General features: G+C 39.7%; 1 protein-coding gene across 1 annotated transcript in view; it reads right to left on the reverse strand.

Moving 5' to 3' along the window:
• The window catches only part of ITGA9 (integrin subunit alpha 9), a 215866-nt gene that overhangs the window by 73616 nt on the left and 123292 nt on the right, over positions 1-18958 (reverse strand). Inside the window, exon 18 of the mRNA XM_054060077.1 lies at positions 5672-5822. Within this exon, the coding sequence (XP_053916052.1) occupies positions 5672-5822 (151 nt within the window). The remainder of the gene's footprint in view (positions 1-5671; positions 5823-18958) is intronic.

Genomic DNA, 18958 nt, shown 5'->3' on the forward strand with positions numbered 1-18958 from the left:
AGTTTAGCATTATGCCAACAAAGAGTGAGGCAGCATATCACGTGGTTATGGCCATGCTACTCATTCCCAAGACCTGACTATAAAAGCCCTCCTGGCGAAAAGGTTCAAATCCCCTCAAATAAGTGAGATATGGCTCAGGCAATTTTCCAGAAGCACTTGTGTCTGTGCAAGGGGTCACAGCTTCTACACTTCTTAGCATCACTCTCCTTTGACCCTCTGTCAGAGTGGTTTACAGGAGCAAGTCCAACTCACTCCATGCAAAATCAGCTGGATTAAATCAAACCACTCATTTAAAAGGTTTCTGCTAACCAGCTGGATGTGAATTGAGACTGCTCACATTAACTTGTCTGCCAGGTGATCCAATGGGGTAGTAACAGCTGGAAAAAGAGACATAATGAATACTCAGGACTTAAATTTTCTTCCAGTGGCACAGCTGGATCCAGAAGAGGGCACATGTCTTTGGCTTTCATGCCCTATCAGCACCGTGCCCCTGCCAGCCTCTTAGAAGGCATAAGCAGCATGGGAAACTGGCGTAAGAGAATTTCCAGTTTGGAAAAAATTAAACTCTGCCTGCGTCTGCAGCTCTTCTCGGCAATACTAGTCAGGAGCTGCCAGCATGAGTGAGGAAGAAAAGAGTTCATATCCAAATTTCATGACCTCCTTGCTAACCTAGAAAGAGACGGTACTGCATTACTCACCAGAAGAAAAATCCTAAAGCCCACAAGCACCATGACTCAGGTTATCAGCAATATTCATATTCAACACCAACGTTTGAGATGCATACTCACAAAGGCATCATGGGAAATTACCGCACCTGTGGAAATCATAACCTCACTGTTCACCCTGCCCTGGCCCAGTCCCACTAACTTCACTCAGCCGGTGCTTGCAAAAGCTGCTGTGAGAAGCAGCAGCAATGTTACACAAAGCTGGCTTTGGATGCTGGGAGCCTGTCAGAAATTTAGGAACAATCTATGGCTGGAAATGACAGTCAGAAATGGGATTTCCTGACCTACTCTTTGTAAGCAGCACTGAAACGGCATTAGCTGATAGATTATTGCCTGGCTTTGCAAAGCAATGAGAGATTAATGTTATACATATTGGGTTATTGCTGTTGTTTTCACTGTTATTATGTTACATACGCTACTTTTATACAACTGCTATAAAATCTCATGCCATACCTGAGCTGTTTTAATGCAGATATGGCCCTGCCCTACCACCTTAAATGTTACTACCAGCCAGCTTATAGCACTTTTTCTGCCACTTTACTGAAAATAGCCCTGTGCACTGAACAGCAGCTAATGAATGGCTAGAGAAGTGCCTGTTGCTGACAAGGGCTTTCAGCCAACCATCTCACAGGCAACACTGCATTCTTCCATAGGAAAGTGGTATCACCTCACTTAAGCAGATTTTTTAGACTCTAAAACAAGTTGTTTTCCTGCAGTTGAATTAAGATTATAAGTTCATTAAAAACAAAAGTCTACACATCACGTAAAAGGGGATCAGGTTTCTTTGTCAACATAGCAAAGAAATAAAAACCTTTCTAAGGTTTTTATGTAAGGTGCCTTTCTCCCTTTCTATCTGGGTTGTTTTGGGTTTTTTTTCCTGTTTTAAAGAGAACATGATTAAATCTCATGGTATTTCAAAATAAATATTTTTCTTAGTGGATACATTACGAAATTCACTGCAGTGCTCCCATGCACCTGTAAAACAACCAGCCCCTTAAAAGAAGACAAGTGATAAGAGGGTTAAAAGCACTACCAGGAGCGCAGGCAGGAATAAGAAGCCAGCCCTCTGAGGCATGTGCCACATACTGTGCCTCTCAAGAGCAGTATTGTCTGTCAGGAACTACGGAAAGAAAATGCTGGGCTTTGTTCATGGAGCCAGGAAGGAGCCAGCACAACAGGAAAATCACAGAATCACAGAATCACAAGGTTGGAAAGGACCCATTGGATCATCGAGTCCAACCATTCCTAGCACTCCCTAAACCATGTCCCTAAGCACTTCATCCATCCGTTCCTTAAACACCTCCAGGGAAGGCGACTCGACCACCTCCCTGGGCAGCCTGTTCCAGTACCCAATGACTCTTACTGTGAAGAATTTTTTTCTGATATCCAACCTGAACCTCCCCTGATGGAGCTTCAGGCCATTCCCTCTAGTCCTGTCCCCTGTCACTCGGGAGAAGAGGCCAGCTCCCTCCTCTCCACAACCTCCTTTCAGGTAGTTGTAGAGAGTAATAAGGTCTCCCCTCAGCCTCCTCTTCTCCAGGCTAAACAACCCCAGCTCTCTCAGCCGCTCCTCATAAGACTTGTTCTCCAGCCCCCTCACCAGCTTTGTTGCTCTTCTCTGGACACGCTCCAGAGCCTCAACATCCTTCTTGTGGTGAGGGGCCCAGAACTGAACACAGTACTCGAGGTGCGGTCTCACCAGTGCTGAGTACAGAGGGAGAATAACCTCCCTGGACCTGCTGGTGACCCCATTTCTGATACAAGCCAAGATGCCGTTGGCCTTCTTGGCCACCTGGGCACACTGCTGGCTCATGTTCAGTCGGCTGTCAACCAGCACCCCCAGGTCCTTCTCTTCCGTGCAGCTCTCCAGCCATTCTTCCCCCAGTCTGTAGCGCTGCATAGGGTTGTTGTGCCCCAAGTGCAGCACCCGGCATTTGGCCTTGTTAAACCTCATCCCATTGGTCTCGGCCCAGCGGTCCAGCCTGTTCAGATCCCTTTGCAGAGCCTCCCTACCCTCCAGCAGGTCGACACTTCCTCCCAGCTTAGTGTCATCTGCAAACTTGCTAAGGGTGCACTCGATGCCTTCATCCAGGTCATTGATAAAGACATTGAACAGAGCTGGACCCAGTACTGAGCCCTGAGGAACTCCACTTGTGACTGGCCTCCAGCTGGAGTTAACTCCATTGACCACCACTCTCTGGGCCCGGCCATCCAACCAGTTTTCAACCCAGGAGAGTGTGCGCCTGTCCAGGCCAGAGGCTGAATCAGACAGTGGAATACATGGAGTCCCTTAAATATCATTCAGAATTTTTTTTTTTCACTTCGTATAAAAGTGGCAAAGGCAGTCTTTCTACTAAGTAGTCTTTCTATCCATCACATCTCATGAAATCTCAGTCTCCAGAAAGGAAAGAGGTGCTAGTTCCACTAATGCTCTTCAGGGAACACTACTATCATCACCTCTGAGCTAGGACATTCGTTTATTTTCAGACACAAGGTGGGGCATTTTGTCTCAATAACCCTGTTGGAAAAACAAACTAGCATAAAACTTCTGCATTGTCATCAAGCTATAGAAAGAAACAAAACTACAATGAATCTGCTAGGAATGCCCTCACTGGAGACACAGGGAAAAAAAATGGGATTCACAGCATGTTGAAAGGACTCCAGAAAAAGGCTTCAAGCCCACCACGTGGTCATCATTCTCAGAGTCACCTTGCAGAAAAAGGATCAATTAATCACATGGAAGAGACTGTTCCACTTTAGCATTATTCATTAAAAGGCATTGCTGCTGAAAGTTTCCCACAAGAAGCACTTTTGATTCCAAAATTTCTCCACTAAGGGAAATCTGAGGAGTCTTAATTTTTACTCTGGCCTTATGTTCTGGATTTTTGCCTGGACAATGTTCAGCTAGGAACAAAATCTATTTAAAGTACATGCACAGTACATTTTATGCATAGATGTTAAGGGACGAGAGTAGGTTATAAAACATGGAACCCATGGTATTTTACAAAACAAATCATTGTTCAAAGAGTTTAGAGAATATGTAACACTATAATTAAGGCTATGAGGTCATAACCCAGTTTCCCAACTGGACAAATGATGAGGGCAACAGTACATTAGTTTGTCCTGAAGCAGAAGCTGACTGAGAGGAAGTAAAAGAGCCCAACATAACCCTATGACTCGATCTTTCAAAATTATTACTAAAACAATTATCAGGAAATAAACTCAAACTCTATCAAATCAATCACAAGAACACTGCAACCATGGGAATAATAGTAGACCATGTCCCGATCCTGTTTGCAAGACTTGAAGAAGTAGGAAGTCTACATGCTTCTTTCATGTGTGCTGTATTTTACTTTTTTTTTTTTCATGAAAATGCTAGTTTCTACTAGCAGAAGACACACTGAATAATGAGATAACCCTACAACAATGCGATCTGCTTCCAGAAACCGCTCTTTCTGGGTAGCATTCAGCACAGATGTTTCAAGTCTGCTATAGACCCACACTCAAGGTAAAATACCAAGGGAAACAGCACATCATCTTCAGCTTGTTGCCTGACAGTATTGGCCAAGAACAACAAAGGCAATTGGTGTTTCAGTTAATCCATGTATGTAAAATATTCAACACGTAAGCACAGAATTAAAAAAACAAACCAACAACAACCTTTTAAGAGGATATACATCAAGTTTTGTTCCTTCACCAGTGCAAAGGAATGGACACTTCCCACTGACCCACTGACTTCGGTGGGAGCCAGACCACAGCCTGAAAGTCTCTACATAAACTTCCATTAAGGAGAAGTTGCATATTAGCATAAGACATTTCTATTTTATCCTCTGCTTTTTCCCTGCTGACAAACCGCACAATTGCAGCACATAATATCTGAAAATGAAGCTTATAACACAAAAACAACTTTCTGAGGCTTGCAACAGTATTAAACTTAATAGTCAAAACTGAAAACCAAGATAATTAACATGTATAAAAAATTATCAAGTTTTGCTTCATTATGTAATGTATGAAATTGAAAGGTTTATAATAACAGAAATCTAACATAAAACTTGACAAATAACGGCAAAATGTCATTGGTTCAATGGACCAAGTTAACCCCATTCTTAGAAACAACTGCACTACTGTTTTAAATATTGGTTTTATGGCTTACAGTGCAAAGCAAAGCTAAGCTCCAGCAGAGAGACAAATGACTGTGAAAAGCAGAAACAAACAGACAGAATGTTGTTACGATTGTACAGCTCCCATTCTGCACAATTATTTTCACATTACTCACACTTAGACAGCTTTCACGGCCCTCAGTTTGTAAAAAGCTTGATTCAGTGTTTGTATTTTAAGAACATTATCTCTAAATGAACTCATATAATGAAAACATCCAAGTATTTAAATCTAAATGTAAAGAGACTAAAAGCTCAAAAATATTCACCTGACTCCACCCAGGTGAAATCAAAAGTGCTTTTGAGCTCTTGGATCTAGTGATGCACCTTGGCCACAGTCCAGATGTGCATGAGAACATGCGCAAAGAACAGCCTTGTATATTGGATTCAACAAGGAGAAAAACATAGGAGCCCAGGTCAGGGGACAACCAGGACTACTGAGCACAGTGTGACAACACCAAAACTAGAGGCACTCTTTGCATTTCAGCACCATTTGGGTTTCCGAAACAGTCTCCCTCTGTCTCTTAATACCTCAAACAAACCCCAAATAACAGTGCAGTGTCTTCTACAGAATCACAAAGGGTATAATTTACATAGATCAAACCCACAAAAAAAAAAAAAAAAAAAACCCAACAAATTCGGTAAAGAGCCTGGGAGAAATTCAAGCCAATCATAAACAGGAAAAACTTGTAAAAGTTTCAGTCATGTATCAGGCTTCCCCCAGTCCCTACATCTTGCAACTGGTTTAAAGTCAAGAGACTTGCTCACAGCGAGGTTGGCCTTTCTTACCTTTTGCCACATTTTGATGAAGAAGAGTTCCCCAGAAAAATTGAAGAAAACATTGGTGTCATAGGCATCATCCCCAACGTTAGAGATGGAAATGTTAAGTGAGACGTTCCTCACCGCTCCCAGGGCCAGGTAGGCAGTTCTGTCATCAACACTGTAGGCAGAAACAATTATGTCAGTTTAATTGGACAACTTTCACACTCCAAACCTTTTTTACTCCTGCTGTGGAAATGTTGCATCTTAACTGTTTAAAAGCTCAGCAGTCAGTAATTCAGGTGTGCTGAATGGCCAATGCAGTGTGCGGAGGCTGTGCTGGGAATGAGCAGCTCCTCGTTCTGACACTGCCCTTTGTGACTGTAAGGATCCCCATGTGCAACTATTTCATGTGACTTATGGTTAATATGATCTTATTGAGAATAAAATAGTTGAAGACAGTAAAGTGATATGACAGGGGAAATGCAACAAATGCAAGATATTATGCTCACATTCAAATACACAGGCTATTTCATTTTGCTTCTCAATAATTCAAAGTTATTCTAACATTCTAGTAACTTTCTGAAAATCCTGAGTTATGCTATGGATAGAAAAAACAGAAAAGAGGGTCAAATAAAATCCATAAGCAGGTGTAAGTCAAAAAATGTATGAAAATTATAACCACCATCCACTGAATGTGACAAATCTTTCTATGAGTGTTTATGGTGAACCTAACACAATGGAGTCATCTTCTGTAAGTGGAATACAAAGGGAATGGCTGAATTTTAAAAATAGCTATACATCACGAATTAATGCAATATTGTAATAAAGCATCACAGATTATGAACACATACACAGATATGCAAATGGAGAGGTAAATACAAATATCCATACACACATTTATTATTTGATATTTGGCATACATTTAAGAATACTACTCTATCCAGAAGACGAGCTAACAAGGAAGAATGAAGGCTAAAGATATATCACAGGAAAATATATCAATGCACAGACCTGCAGGTCTAGGAAGTAGAAGTACAGTAAAAGACAGTCGGAAACATACCAGGTGTAAGTGTAAAGATAAGCACCGTGTCTGGCAAAGAGTTTCCAGGCACAAGTTTCTGAAGGCAGGTACTGAAGCAGCTGCACGCTTTGGTGAGCAGGATATTCACAGTAAGATGGTCAAGAGTCAGGCTTTGAAAGCAGCTGGCTGTGGATTGTGCGCGTAACTTTATATGTAACACAGACAATATTTATAGCATATGTTCATAGCATATATATATGTATTATATATATTTGTTTCCTGTATTTACTTCATTTATGATCAGCTTCATTTCTTGAGCCCAAAATTACGGCTTACAGTTCAATGGCAGCTTCTTATGAGGCAGACATAAGTTTCCAGGATGTGCCTGCTTTCTTACACAATCAACTGCAGGCACCAACCAATCCCACCAATAATTGGACACCTGGCTTTCTAAACATTATAGTTTATCCTAGTAATCAACTATCTGTGCAAAGAAACGTTTGCAAAAGTGTATGCAGCACAGTATTGACTGCAAAACTAGTTTGGGAGTTACAAATAATCCGATTTGATGCTCCTTATACACCAAACTAATGGCATAAATACATGAGAGTACTTGGAAGCATTTAACCCTTTTAGCCCCAAATTCAACAGTCACTTTTAAAAAGCAGACAAATTATGAAGACATTAAACAATCTTCTGGGATTTTCTAATAATCAAAAGTGTATAACTGGAAGCAAAGAAATAAAATAATCATTCATTACTATGAATTATTTCTTATTAACTTTATAATCTCATTTCTTGCAATCACTTGAAAACTTAATCAGCATCTATCAAACCCATTAGTAAAATCTGGAAGTATTGCTTCAGTAAGCAAAGGAACAAGATATTTATCTTATGCAGGGTTGATACTAAATGTAATGCATGCTACGGAGTTATCTCTGAATTGGTACTAGCAGCACTTTGAGATTTCACATAAAGTCAAGACAACTGAGAATACTCTCCTTCCTATCGAATACTAAAAAATGCTCAGAATGAAATTCTATTTAGAATTAAATCCACAAAAAATATCAAAATAAATACCATGTCACTCCTTTCCAAAGCTATCACTCATCTCTTAAAATTGCATCATATCAAAATGATGCTCATAATAACATTTTTCTCAGCAGACAATTAAGAGCACACTGTAGTTGATCCTTCACAAAAATCACACACTAATAAACTCCGAAAAACCTCACTGATTTTAGGTCAACAGAAAAGTTCAGGTCTCTTCCTCCAAAAGCTTATACAAGATTGGTCTCTAAGTCTCATTTTAAGAGACCATTTTTCTGAGTCATTAAATCTGAACATCTGGAATGAATCAGGTTTGCTTGCAGTGAGAAGAGGATTAGGAATCTCCCCACTCACAGAGGAGTTCCCAGGCCCTGTTTGCTGCTTGAAAGTGTAACATCATGGGGTGCGAACGGCGTGCTGCAGTGCCGGAGCAGCTCTGCTGCCAAGCCGCTGCCATCTTCCTCCAGTGCCTGCCATACATCAAGCAGCCTAACTGTCAAATCAGAATATGTCAACTAAAGAATTGTTGTGATCTGCTGGAAACAAGGAAACAAATCAAAGCCACCCCTTCATCTCCACAAGATATGACAAACAGTTTAAGAACTGTAATAAAGGTATGGCCTTCAGTTTGTTTTGTTGGATGAGAACTATAAAGCTGCCAACATCCTTACCACGGCCCTTATAATCTTGCTCACATTAAGGATGAGACACTAAAAATAAAAACAGACACCAAAAAAAGGGAAAAATATAGAGAAAAGAAAGAATATAAGGGGGGAAAATATCAAGATGTAATCACTTAATTGGATAGAATATCACCACCTCATTACATCACGTATCACAAACTGTGTCATCTAGATAGACTGCAGACATATGTATACACTACATACAAGCAATCACAATTGTACACACATACATACATACACATGAAGGATATGAGGCTAACAGTGTTTGCAAGGAAAGAGAAAGAAATTTGACATTCAGAAATGCTAAATAGCTGCATCTCTCATTCCCTTGACCCAGACTTGCCGGTAATACGCAGTTCTGAAAAACACATTGCAAATTTCTGCCACAGTTTCGAATTCACCGGCCATGGTATTACACATCAAATGTAGCAGAAACAGTTAAATTTTTCTCTTAAGTGATCAAGAAAAGGAAACTAAATTCCAGGATAAGGCAAGTATCATTTTTTGCATGCCTTAAGGTTCTTTGTTAATGACTGCACTTTGTTATTTCTCTATGGTCAGTGAGGAAAGAAAAAACAGCCGGAAAAGACTGAAAAGGCCTGTAATTTTCATTCCCCGACCCCTTCAAGATGCTGGTTTTTTTATTAACTTGAGTCAAGGGAGACATAATCTGCATTCCAAAAAGGTACACAGGGACATATTTCTCTATCTCCTGTACCAGAGAGAATATATATTAAAAAAATGAAAAAGCATTTAGCACTTCCTCTCAGGGTGTGTGGATCATACAAAGGGCAAGGAATGTGATGGGGTTGCACTCACCCTATTAGTCCGGGTCACTGACTTTCCCTTTTACATTAGGAGCCTTTCTTTTGTTACAGAAAATTGGCACCTATATGGATGAATCACTGCTATTGATTGATTAATAGTGGAAGTTACAGCTGGGGTCAGTTAGACTGCACATGGGTAAAAATGCTTCAAACTGAAGTCCAATCTCTCCTCCATCTCCATCAGAGGAAATTAAATAGGTTTTGCACCTTTTTCTTTTAAATCAATAAAAGGTGTGAGTAAACACCACCGGTCCTGCAACAGATGCAAATAGATTTCTACCTTCACCAACCATCGTTGCAGCTGGTCTTCATAGGTACTATGCTACCCACATATGAAGAAAATACGAGACTATACTGAACATGAGGAAAAACCTTTTTACTTTGAGAGTGACAGAGCACTGGAACAAGCTGCCCAGAGAGGCTGTGGAACCTCCTTCTCTGGAGATATTGAAAACCCACCTAGACATGCTTCCATGCAACCTGTTATAGGTGAACGTGCTTTAGCAGAGAGGTTGGAGTGGATAGTTTCCAGAGGTCCCTTCCAACACCTATCATTCTGTGGTTCTGCGAATATCACTTGCCTGCAACTCTCTTGTTGGGGTTTTATCACAGCTAAACTTTGGGTAGAGTTTTATAAACACTTAAACCTCAAGGGCCAATGAGAAGCTGAAACCCTCAGCTGATCTAGGAATTCATTTGATGTCTCAGTGCAAAATTGAGAAGTAGCAGCCCCAAAACCAAATCCACACCAAGTAAATTTTTAAATAACTCCACAGGGAGAAAAGTTATTGAATTTTACAACATTTGGTTATACTGTCTTGCCATCGAATGTGTGTTCAAGGACAATTCTCTCTGCAAAGTTCACAGCCAGTCTAGACTAAGGACTCAGAAAAACACTTGAGATATTAGGGCTTTTCTACATTAGCTGAGCTGCTGCCTTTTCCCTCTCACACTGAAGCCTATGATGGCAGAAGTGCTAAGAGACCTCTCTCAGCTGATGACCACAGCTTAGCCGAGATGCAGGTGATGGGAAAAACATAACAAAAGATTCAAGGAGAGGTCCTTGAACAGAGGTACTGTGTCAGCAAAGCACAGTTTAGGAGTAATATCATAACAATATTTCTCCCTATGAAGCCCAGTTGAAAAATGTGGATGAGACCAACTGTCCTGTACGAAAAAAGCACTTACTGCAGTGAGCACCGGGTCAAGGAGGTTGCTCATGCTGATTTCCTTCTGGAAGACAACTGCCATCTCTAGTGCTTCTGTTTCCACACATATCACAATTCATGAATATGGCACAGAGCACTAAGTTAAATTTTAATAATGAATGCATTTGAGTAGTAAACAATGAGTACACTCTAGAAAACCCTTTTTGTTCTGCATTATGGTATTGAAACAACAGAGTCATTTCTGGTTACAGTTAGTTACCATAAATTCAAAGCTTCTCTGTAAGTTGTCCTCTTTTCCCCAAATGTAGTTTCTCTACATAAATCCTTCATAACTAAACAATAAATATAACACCCAGCCACCTATATCTTCAAACTTTTAAGTAAAAAGGACAGAACAGAGCACAACATAGACATAAAAATACCCCTTATCTTATCACTCACCCCACAGAAATCTGGTGCCTTTTATTACTATCAGTAATTTCAATTGTACCCAGATGTTCAAAACCCTTTGTAAACAGAACTGAAGAGTCAATGGAGAAAGAGCAACTCTGTTTTCACACAGTGTTTACCTTAGGGAGACACTCTCGGTTTGAGTGAAGTTACCCTGGTTTATGAAACTGTCACATGAAAGCAAGATGAGGCACAACATCTACAGAAGTTCTAATCTAATCTTTCACTTTTGCAGACATATAAACCGAAACCTTTTGTAACTACAAGAAGCATCCTTGAAATCAATGGAACTGTGCCCCCAGGACAAAGGTATCTCTGTATGTGTGCATAAAGCAGAATCCTAAGGTTGGAGCACAAACAAATACTAGTTACCAGTGGCAGAGAGAAATGCAAAAGACAAATGTTACCAGGCACGTAGCTGAAAGTTGCATGTACTAGCCTGAAGCGAAAGAAAAAAATACTTTCCCCACCTGTTGAAATAGTTCATTGTTGACCATAGATCTGGCCCTGAAAGCTGAAGATTAATTCGATAGCACTTTCTAACCTACTGTTCCTAGGAATTAGAACATTAACAAAGTCATCACGCACCCAAGGTATTTACCACAGAAATTATGCCTTCAGAAATAGATCTCCTGTTATCAGATAACTTCAATTGTTCGTCCTATTTGTGGATGGTCGAGTGCAATATGTAATTTAAAACCCATACTCAGCAAGGCATTGGTGAAGAGAAAAACCAGTGTCCTATCCAGCAATCACTTTCAATAAAAAGCAGTCTATTACACACGAAACATTGGGGACAGTACAGGTTTGTTACTGGAGGAAATGTATGTTGCAGGAGCAGGTATTAAACATGAGCAGTAAGTTCTGTCTAAATGTCAAACACGATAAGCAATATATACCCAAATCAGCACTTTTTCCCTATACCTCATGCAAAATGAGCACGACGATTTACCTGGTGACCCATGAAGAACTTCAGCCTTACCAGATTTTGCAATTGCAGGACATACTACAGAAAAAGTTCACATAGCAGTACCACGGAAGAGTATGCGTGTGTGTGTGTGTGTGTATACATATATATATATACACACACACATCCACATGGATGTATGCATCAGCCAAAACGTATTCCGCAAAACCAGAGCAATGACGCATCTGCTTTTCATTGTGGTCTGCATAGTATTGAGAACTTCCACCTCTGGAGGCAGCTAATGTATGACTGAGGTTAAGCTTTTGTTTTGCTAGCTTTATACTTTGGTTGCTAGAGCAAAAAACAAAACAGTGACTTGAATTATCTTAGCTCCATAAAATACTGACGTTAAAGAACATCTCTTTAGAGTCCAGTTTTAAAAAAAAAAAAACCAAACAAACAGCAAAATCCTACTCCAGTAGATACAGTCAAGTGATTCTTACAAAATAAAATCAGTATTGGAGAAGTGACAAGACTGGCTTGTACAGTATCCCTGACTGATCATTGGTGGCCTGTTATTAGAAAAGGAGAATGAGAATCTGCAGTTCTGTATGAGATGTGGACTACTGAGATTTGTTACCACTCATCGCTTGATGGTTCTATTACTATCCGTATGGGGTCAATCACCATACGTTCAAAAGAAACAGTACTGCCCTCTGCTATCAAACTGGACTTATTTATTTATTTTGTGAGAGATTTATGAAGCTCTGAGCACAACTAACCAGATGGAAACCAAGAAACCATTGCTTCATCCCCATTCAACCTCAAAAAGGGAAAACATTCACTTGTTCCCAAGACAATGCTCCCACTACAACTTGTGCTACATTCTGAATAACTGCTTGCCCTCCTGGGTAGCCCTTTCAGGAAACTGCAAATCGGATCCTGGATGAGCTACAAGAAAGTTTTCCGTGTGCCTCACAAATGCAGCACTGAATACACTAGCAACAGTCTGTAGGTAAAAGATCAATACAAGCAAACAAACTAGGAATCAGAACTCTGTTGCCTGGATTCACTGAAAATTCTTAATTCTAAACAGATTATAGATATACAAAAATGCAAACTGATGTACTAATATACACAAAATGGTACCAGCATTTTCACTGCACCCTTTACAGTGCAGAGAATTACTTTGAATTAACACTAAACTACACCACCATTTATGAAATCACTTAAATCACAGCGTGAAACTTGGCACAGTTTTCTGAGAAAGCTGAAAGCAACCTACTCATATTCCTTTTTCCAACATATTGTCATTCTTTTCTCCCTGGAAAAAACTCTTTCAGTACTTTAAAAGATCTGGAATCAGGACAGCACTGAGATACGACCAAGTAACCAGTGAACAGCTCAAGACCACTTTCCTAGCACTAGAAATGCTAAACTATAGCATTTGCTCATTTTTCTTTTGTTGTTTTTTGTAGAGCAGAAAATTAACTCCATCTGAGCAGCTCAGCTATTTAGAGTACCCTGTCTAGGGTAAACAGAATGTCAAAAATATTTTTGAAAGAAGTGTTTGTTCAATGAAAGATAAAATAAGTGAAAACAAATTCTTCATCTGCTATGAATGAAGAGGAAGGGAAACCCAGATATTATCAGAGCATGTAATTAAGCTCCAAATGAAAGGATATTGTTTTTTCTCATCATGACTGTTTTGTTAAGATGCACTCCAGGGGCACAAAACCGCAATGGGCAGGCTATGAAACGTGAGGCCTCTCTGGAAACAAATTCCCGTTGTGTGATCAAGGGAAGATAAGCGCTGAGGCGCAAGCCTAGTCAAATTTAGGAAACAGCTTTGCTTCCCACATTAAACCACAAACTGGCAGGTTTTCTCCATGGGCTTACAAAAGCCTACAATAACTGAAAACCTTTATTAATTTTTTTAGAAGCACTACTATATTAATGAGATACACTCAAAAGAGTTGTGATCTTTCTGATCAAAATTTTATGTTGTCACTCCTTCCTTCAGAAGACACTGATTTTCTGCACTGTTCCTGCACTAACCTATGTTCTGTGTTGTTACATCTCATGCTGATGAAAAGCAAATTAGACAAAGCTGTCATTACACATTTTCATCTACAGTTTCTAGATTCCTTCAATTCATGTTCTGTAACAATTTGACAAGTCAATATCAAGCTACTGAGGTCCACTTTTCAAATACAGGTGATAAATACCTGATGATGTGCCCTGAGAACCAGACAGAGTACTTCTACTAGGTCTAAGAGCATATTCTTCATTGTATCAATACACAACACTTCCAAAATAATCCATTTTGCAGCTGCATAGTTAGTCACCTATGTGAAATTATACTTTCCTCATTAATACAAATAATACATTTATAAACTTCAGAGTTGCAAGCTCAATGGCTGGGGAACCACAGAGTGGTACTACAAACTCCCCCTTGTCTTTTCAGTGAGGTCTGAGATAGGTACTTTTAGATTACATCCTAAAAGACCACATCAAATCATTTACCTGCCTATCAAAGGAGAGGATTAGATATGCATTTACCTGCATATCTAAAGAGTCATGCAAAACACAATAGAGATCACAGAAACAAAAGGAGTATCAGCAGAAAATGTCAATCCTTTAGTAATTCACAGAAGGAATTTATTTGGAAAGAAACCACAAATCTTCTGTGGAGAAGATCAAAAGATATCTGGAAAACGCTTTTTCTTCATAATTTCCCATTTCATGAAAACAGAAACATTTCAAACTTGATTTTTGACAGACTGGGATTTTGCCCATTCTCTGGCTAATGCCAGTGGGACTGACAGAAGCAGAGACAGACCAAGTCACAAACCTGACCTTTCAAATGGAAAAGGGAATTTCTTAAAAATCCCATTGCACAAAAGAAATTCCGAAAGCACTGACTCTAACTCAAAAAAAAAAAACCTCACCATTTGAAAAACCTTGAAAATCTCTGCAAAATGCACCTGTTACCCCTTTGGCTTTCTTTGACTTCTGCTTCCACTTTCACATTTCCAAAATAAACAAATTGCAGCTGGGAACCCCAGCCAATCTGTAGGGGAAGAACATACATTTGAGTGTAACAAATGATGGCTGTTAAGGATGCTCTAAACTAACACATAAAAGTAAGCTGCTTCTTTCAAACAGCCAAACATACACTCAGAAGCACTCCAGTGGGTGAGTAATTCTGTTTCTAATGACGAATGAAGAGTAACCTCAAGTCACATAAATACATGGAAGACAGACTTTCTCCTGGAGCCCTCTCAGGAATAGCAATATGTGTTAACAACATTTTCTCTTGCTATAATATTTATTACAGTAGTATTTATTACAGCATTTTCTGTCCAAGGGGGCTCATAGTCCTGTACTTACAACCTGATTTACATACCATGTACACAACTTGCACTGGAACACGCCAGCTACATGACATGCTGCAACATCATCTTTCTGCTTGCATTGCTTATTTTCGGTAAAGCTGCTCTATTGATTGTGACACACGGGTTGTCAGTATATTTACATAGTCATACACGATTTCCTTCCTAGCTGCATCTTGCAGGGAAACCACCACCCATTCTGCTCTGGTCTTTTTACCCAGCTTGTTTATTATAGCTGGAAGAAAGTCTGTTTTTTCAAACACCTTCACTGTTACTCAAATGTCTTCTTCACAGTTTTCACTTGTTCCCATTGATAACTACCGCTTGCTTTGCAGAGTGAAAATTCAGGCAGACAGATCCACTTTGGATCTGCAAATGCCTTAGTTCATCAGACAAGATGTGTGTTTCTGTCAAACTTGCTCCCTCAGCATTTTCAGGTTCTTCTTAAAAGACCAGAGTGCTTTTCTCTCATAAAAACTGCCAGAGGAATGGATTAGCAGATTTTAAAGGCTAGGGAGGTCTAATCTTCTACAGAACACCTACTTTAAAGTTTTCTCTAGCACATCTTGAGGAAACAGATGCAGTTCAGCTTCTAAATAATTAGCGACGGAGAGGCTCAATAAAAATGTGCTATTTGCTTCAGAAACCCTCATGGAAAAGACATTTGCTGTGCTGAGAAAACAGAGTGAGGCACTGAAGTCAAGCATGGTATGTAATAAACGTATTTTTAATATTAAACAATATTTGAAAATAATAGCTAACAGAACTCTGATTGCATTTTGCTTTTCAGTACTGGATTGCTGGGAAGGAAAACTGGTTACCTATTGCTATCCTAAAGCTGTGCCCATAAAGATAAGGTTTTTTGCAAAATATTTTATTCAAATTTCTCTTATAGTTTCAGTTGTGCCAATTAAGTTACCCATAAGCAATACATAAATAGATTATTTACACTAAGGTACTTCTAATTTTCTTCCTTCAGAAATCTCTTTCCCTCTCCCTCTCATTTACTGCATGGACACAGCCAGATTTTGTTGGCTTCTAGGACAGCTGCAAGATTTAACATTGGAGGCTCTTTGAAGGGGAGGCGATAAGTAGCATTTCTGTTCTGCGCTGCTAAAACCTCACATGTTTATTCTTTAAGAAAAATGGATTTTAAAACAGTCATGACTGGAAAGACAAAATGCCTCTCTTCTGCTCCTTATGTTTCTTCCAGCACTGCCTTCACCAAGCCTCCAGCACAGTCCATAGCTCCCTTTTCCCTAGTATTGAGTTGGCACCTGTAGTTTTAGGCTAACAAAACTCAAACTCCTACAAATAAGTCCACACCAACCACTAAAAAGATCATTTGTAGCAATGTTAGCACACATCTTTGCAGCTGTTTCTACACACTACCTTATAATGTCTGCCCTAGAAAGTTTAATCAGCACAATTTGCTTCAGCAGGTCTAACCTTCGCTTCCTCTTGTGATCCATGCTCTTGCTGACAGAGGTGGCATAAAAGAGAAGCGAGGGGTCCCAAAGGCAGGTTTGCAGCCACAGCACTGGAAGAAGCCTATAACTACCCTAGATAGGTGTTTCTATGTTGGCAAAGAGCTTGTTTTTGTTGAGGCAATTTTGCTAAAGAACAGATAAGGTTAGCTGAGACCTTATCTAGCCAAGTCCTGAAACCCAGGAAGGCATAACACAGTCCCTGCACACCTCACTCCCATGGCAGCACAAACTGTCTAAGCAAGAACATTTTTCCAAACCTCTGGTCTGAATCTGCCAAGGCACAGTCCATGACACTTGACCCACATGCAATCTGCCACAAGCAGAAAGAGCTTGGCTCCTTTGTCCTGCAACCCCTACAAGAAAATGGGATGGGTCTGAATGCAAACTGTGCTAACAAAGGTGAATGAGCCTTAAAGACACTGATCTGTTAACTGAAAATATTCTTTGCAGAATAAATGCATTCTAACTCTTCTTCACTTCAGTACAGCATGTTATCCTGGTCTTCAGCCAAAGTCTTCCAAGACACCTTTCACTATTACAAAAGTATCAAAACCAAAAAAAAATAGAATATAGAAATTACCACTACATCCCACTCTCCTTAATCTTTGCAAAACCTTACAGGCAGTTACAAGGCCTTAATATTTTTTGTCACCACCCACTTTTAAGCAGTCTTACCCTTTTCTCCAACTTCATAGTGGAGGGTTTCAGCTTGCCTAGCAGCTTTGTTTCTACGTGCAGCAGCATCTCAGCAACACAGAACGGCAAGGCAAGTCAAATCACGTCTGGTCAGAACGGCAGTGAAGCTTCTAAGCTACACAGGCAGATTTGCTTGGTTTGAGCACTTTGGATAAATGGCCATATATTGGGTCATTTCCTAGACCAAGTGTTAAAATCCTGTGCTGTCTAGTTGTTATTTATCAAAGTGCAATGGTCCAAATTTAAGGGCACGTGAATAAGTTTTTGGAAGAGAAGAAAGATTCCAAGAAAAGCAAAATCAAGGCAGACCTGATCAGTTCTTGCCAGCATATGCTGGTTTTTCTATTAGTCATTTAGTATGTGGGTCTGGCATCTTCAAATTTAGGTGCGATCTTTTAGGTGGGTAATTCTAGTGATTCAAACGCATCCCAGAGTTTAAATCAGAATAGCTTGTGAAGTTCCTTAGCTCACAAGAGTGACCTCAGCAAGCAATACTCTAGATAATGTAATCTGAGCTGAGTTCCTATGTACACATATGACCTAATGAGCACACATCTGAAAGCATATTATACATAATAATGGGCTAAACTATACCTTATAATTTATTGCTCTCTGCACAGCTTTTGGCTTTAATATGCTACAAATTCATTAAAAACCACGTAAGAACAGCCAGACTAAGTTGGTCCATACAGCAGACAGCCCTGTATCCAACCATGTCTAAAAGCAAGAGTCCTATGAAAAAACAATGAAAGCACAGTATTATTTTGCTAATATTTTTCTGCAGCTTCCAGTATTCATACTTGCCATTTCTCTACCTTGTAAACTCTCAGCAGTTTACCCAACAGTAAATCCACAGATTAATCACACACTTTGTGAAAACATACCTCCTTGATGGTTCTCTCCATTGCTCTGAATAGTTCAGTATGATTAGTAAACTTTATCACCTTGCTGTTAATTTCTAGCAGCTTATTTCCCTGATCATTTATGAAATGCCAAATGCCACTGTCCACAGCACAAGCATTTGTGGAGTCTTCTCCATCAGGAAAACAAACTACTTGCTCCTCCTCTCCTCTAACTAGCTTTTAATTATGTAGTAACACTCAAGCACCATTCCTCTCATCTGGGTAACTTATTTTCTTTGTGAAACTTCGATGAGAAATCTTAATAAAAGTATTTTGCAAGCCCAGGTAGATGATCTTAACTGGATCACCCCATCACTATGTCCAGGTACATCTTCAAAGAGCTGCAGTAGATCTGAGAGAGGCAGCACTTATCACTGCCTACAATAAATACCCTGCTTATGTCAATCCAATGTATACGTGTGTCATTAACTGCATCCTTTCCAACAGTAAATCTACCAAATTTAGTCAGGCTTCATTATGTTAACAACATATTGTCATAACCTTGCTAAAAATTAAGTCAGTTGTTAAGTGCAGACAGTAATAAACAAGTCACCTTTTGTACACAGACATAAATAAGAGTAATGTAGAAAATAATATTCTAATAATAATATATCTGTTGCCTTTAGAGATATCCATTGTGTTGTTTCTTAATAACTGAAGCCTATATAGCCCTTTGGCTAAAGAAAACCAATTCTGTGCAGACTTGATGGATTTGAAGACATCC

Source organism: Cuculus canorus, chromosome 2 (genome assembly GCF_017976375.1).
Source record: "Cuculus canorus isolate bCucCan1 chromosome 2, bCucCan1.pri, whole genome shotgun sequence".
Taxonomy (NCBI): Eukaryota; Metazoa; Chordata; class Aves; order Cuculiformes; family Cuculidae; genus Cuculus; species Cuculus canorus.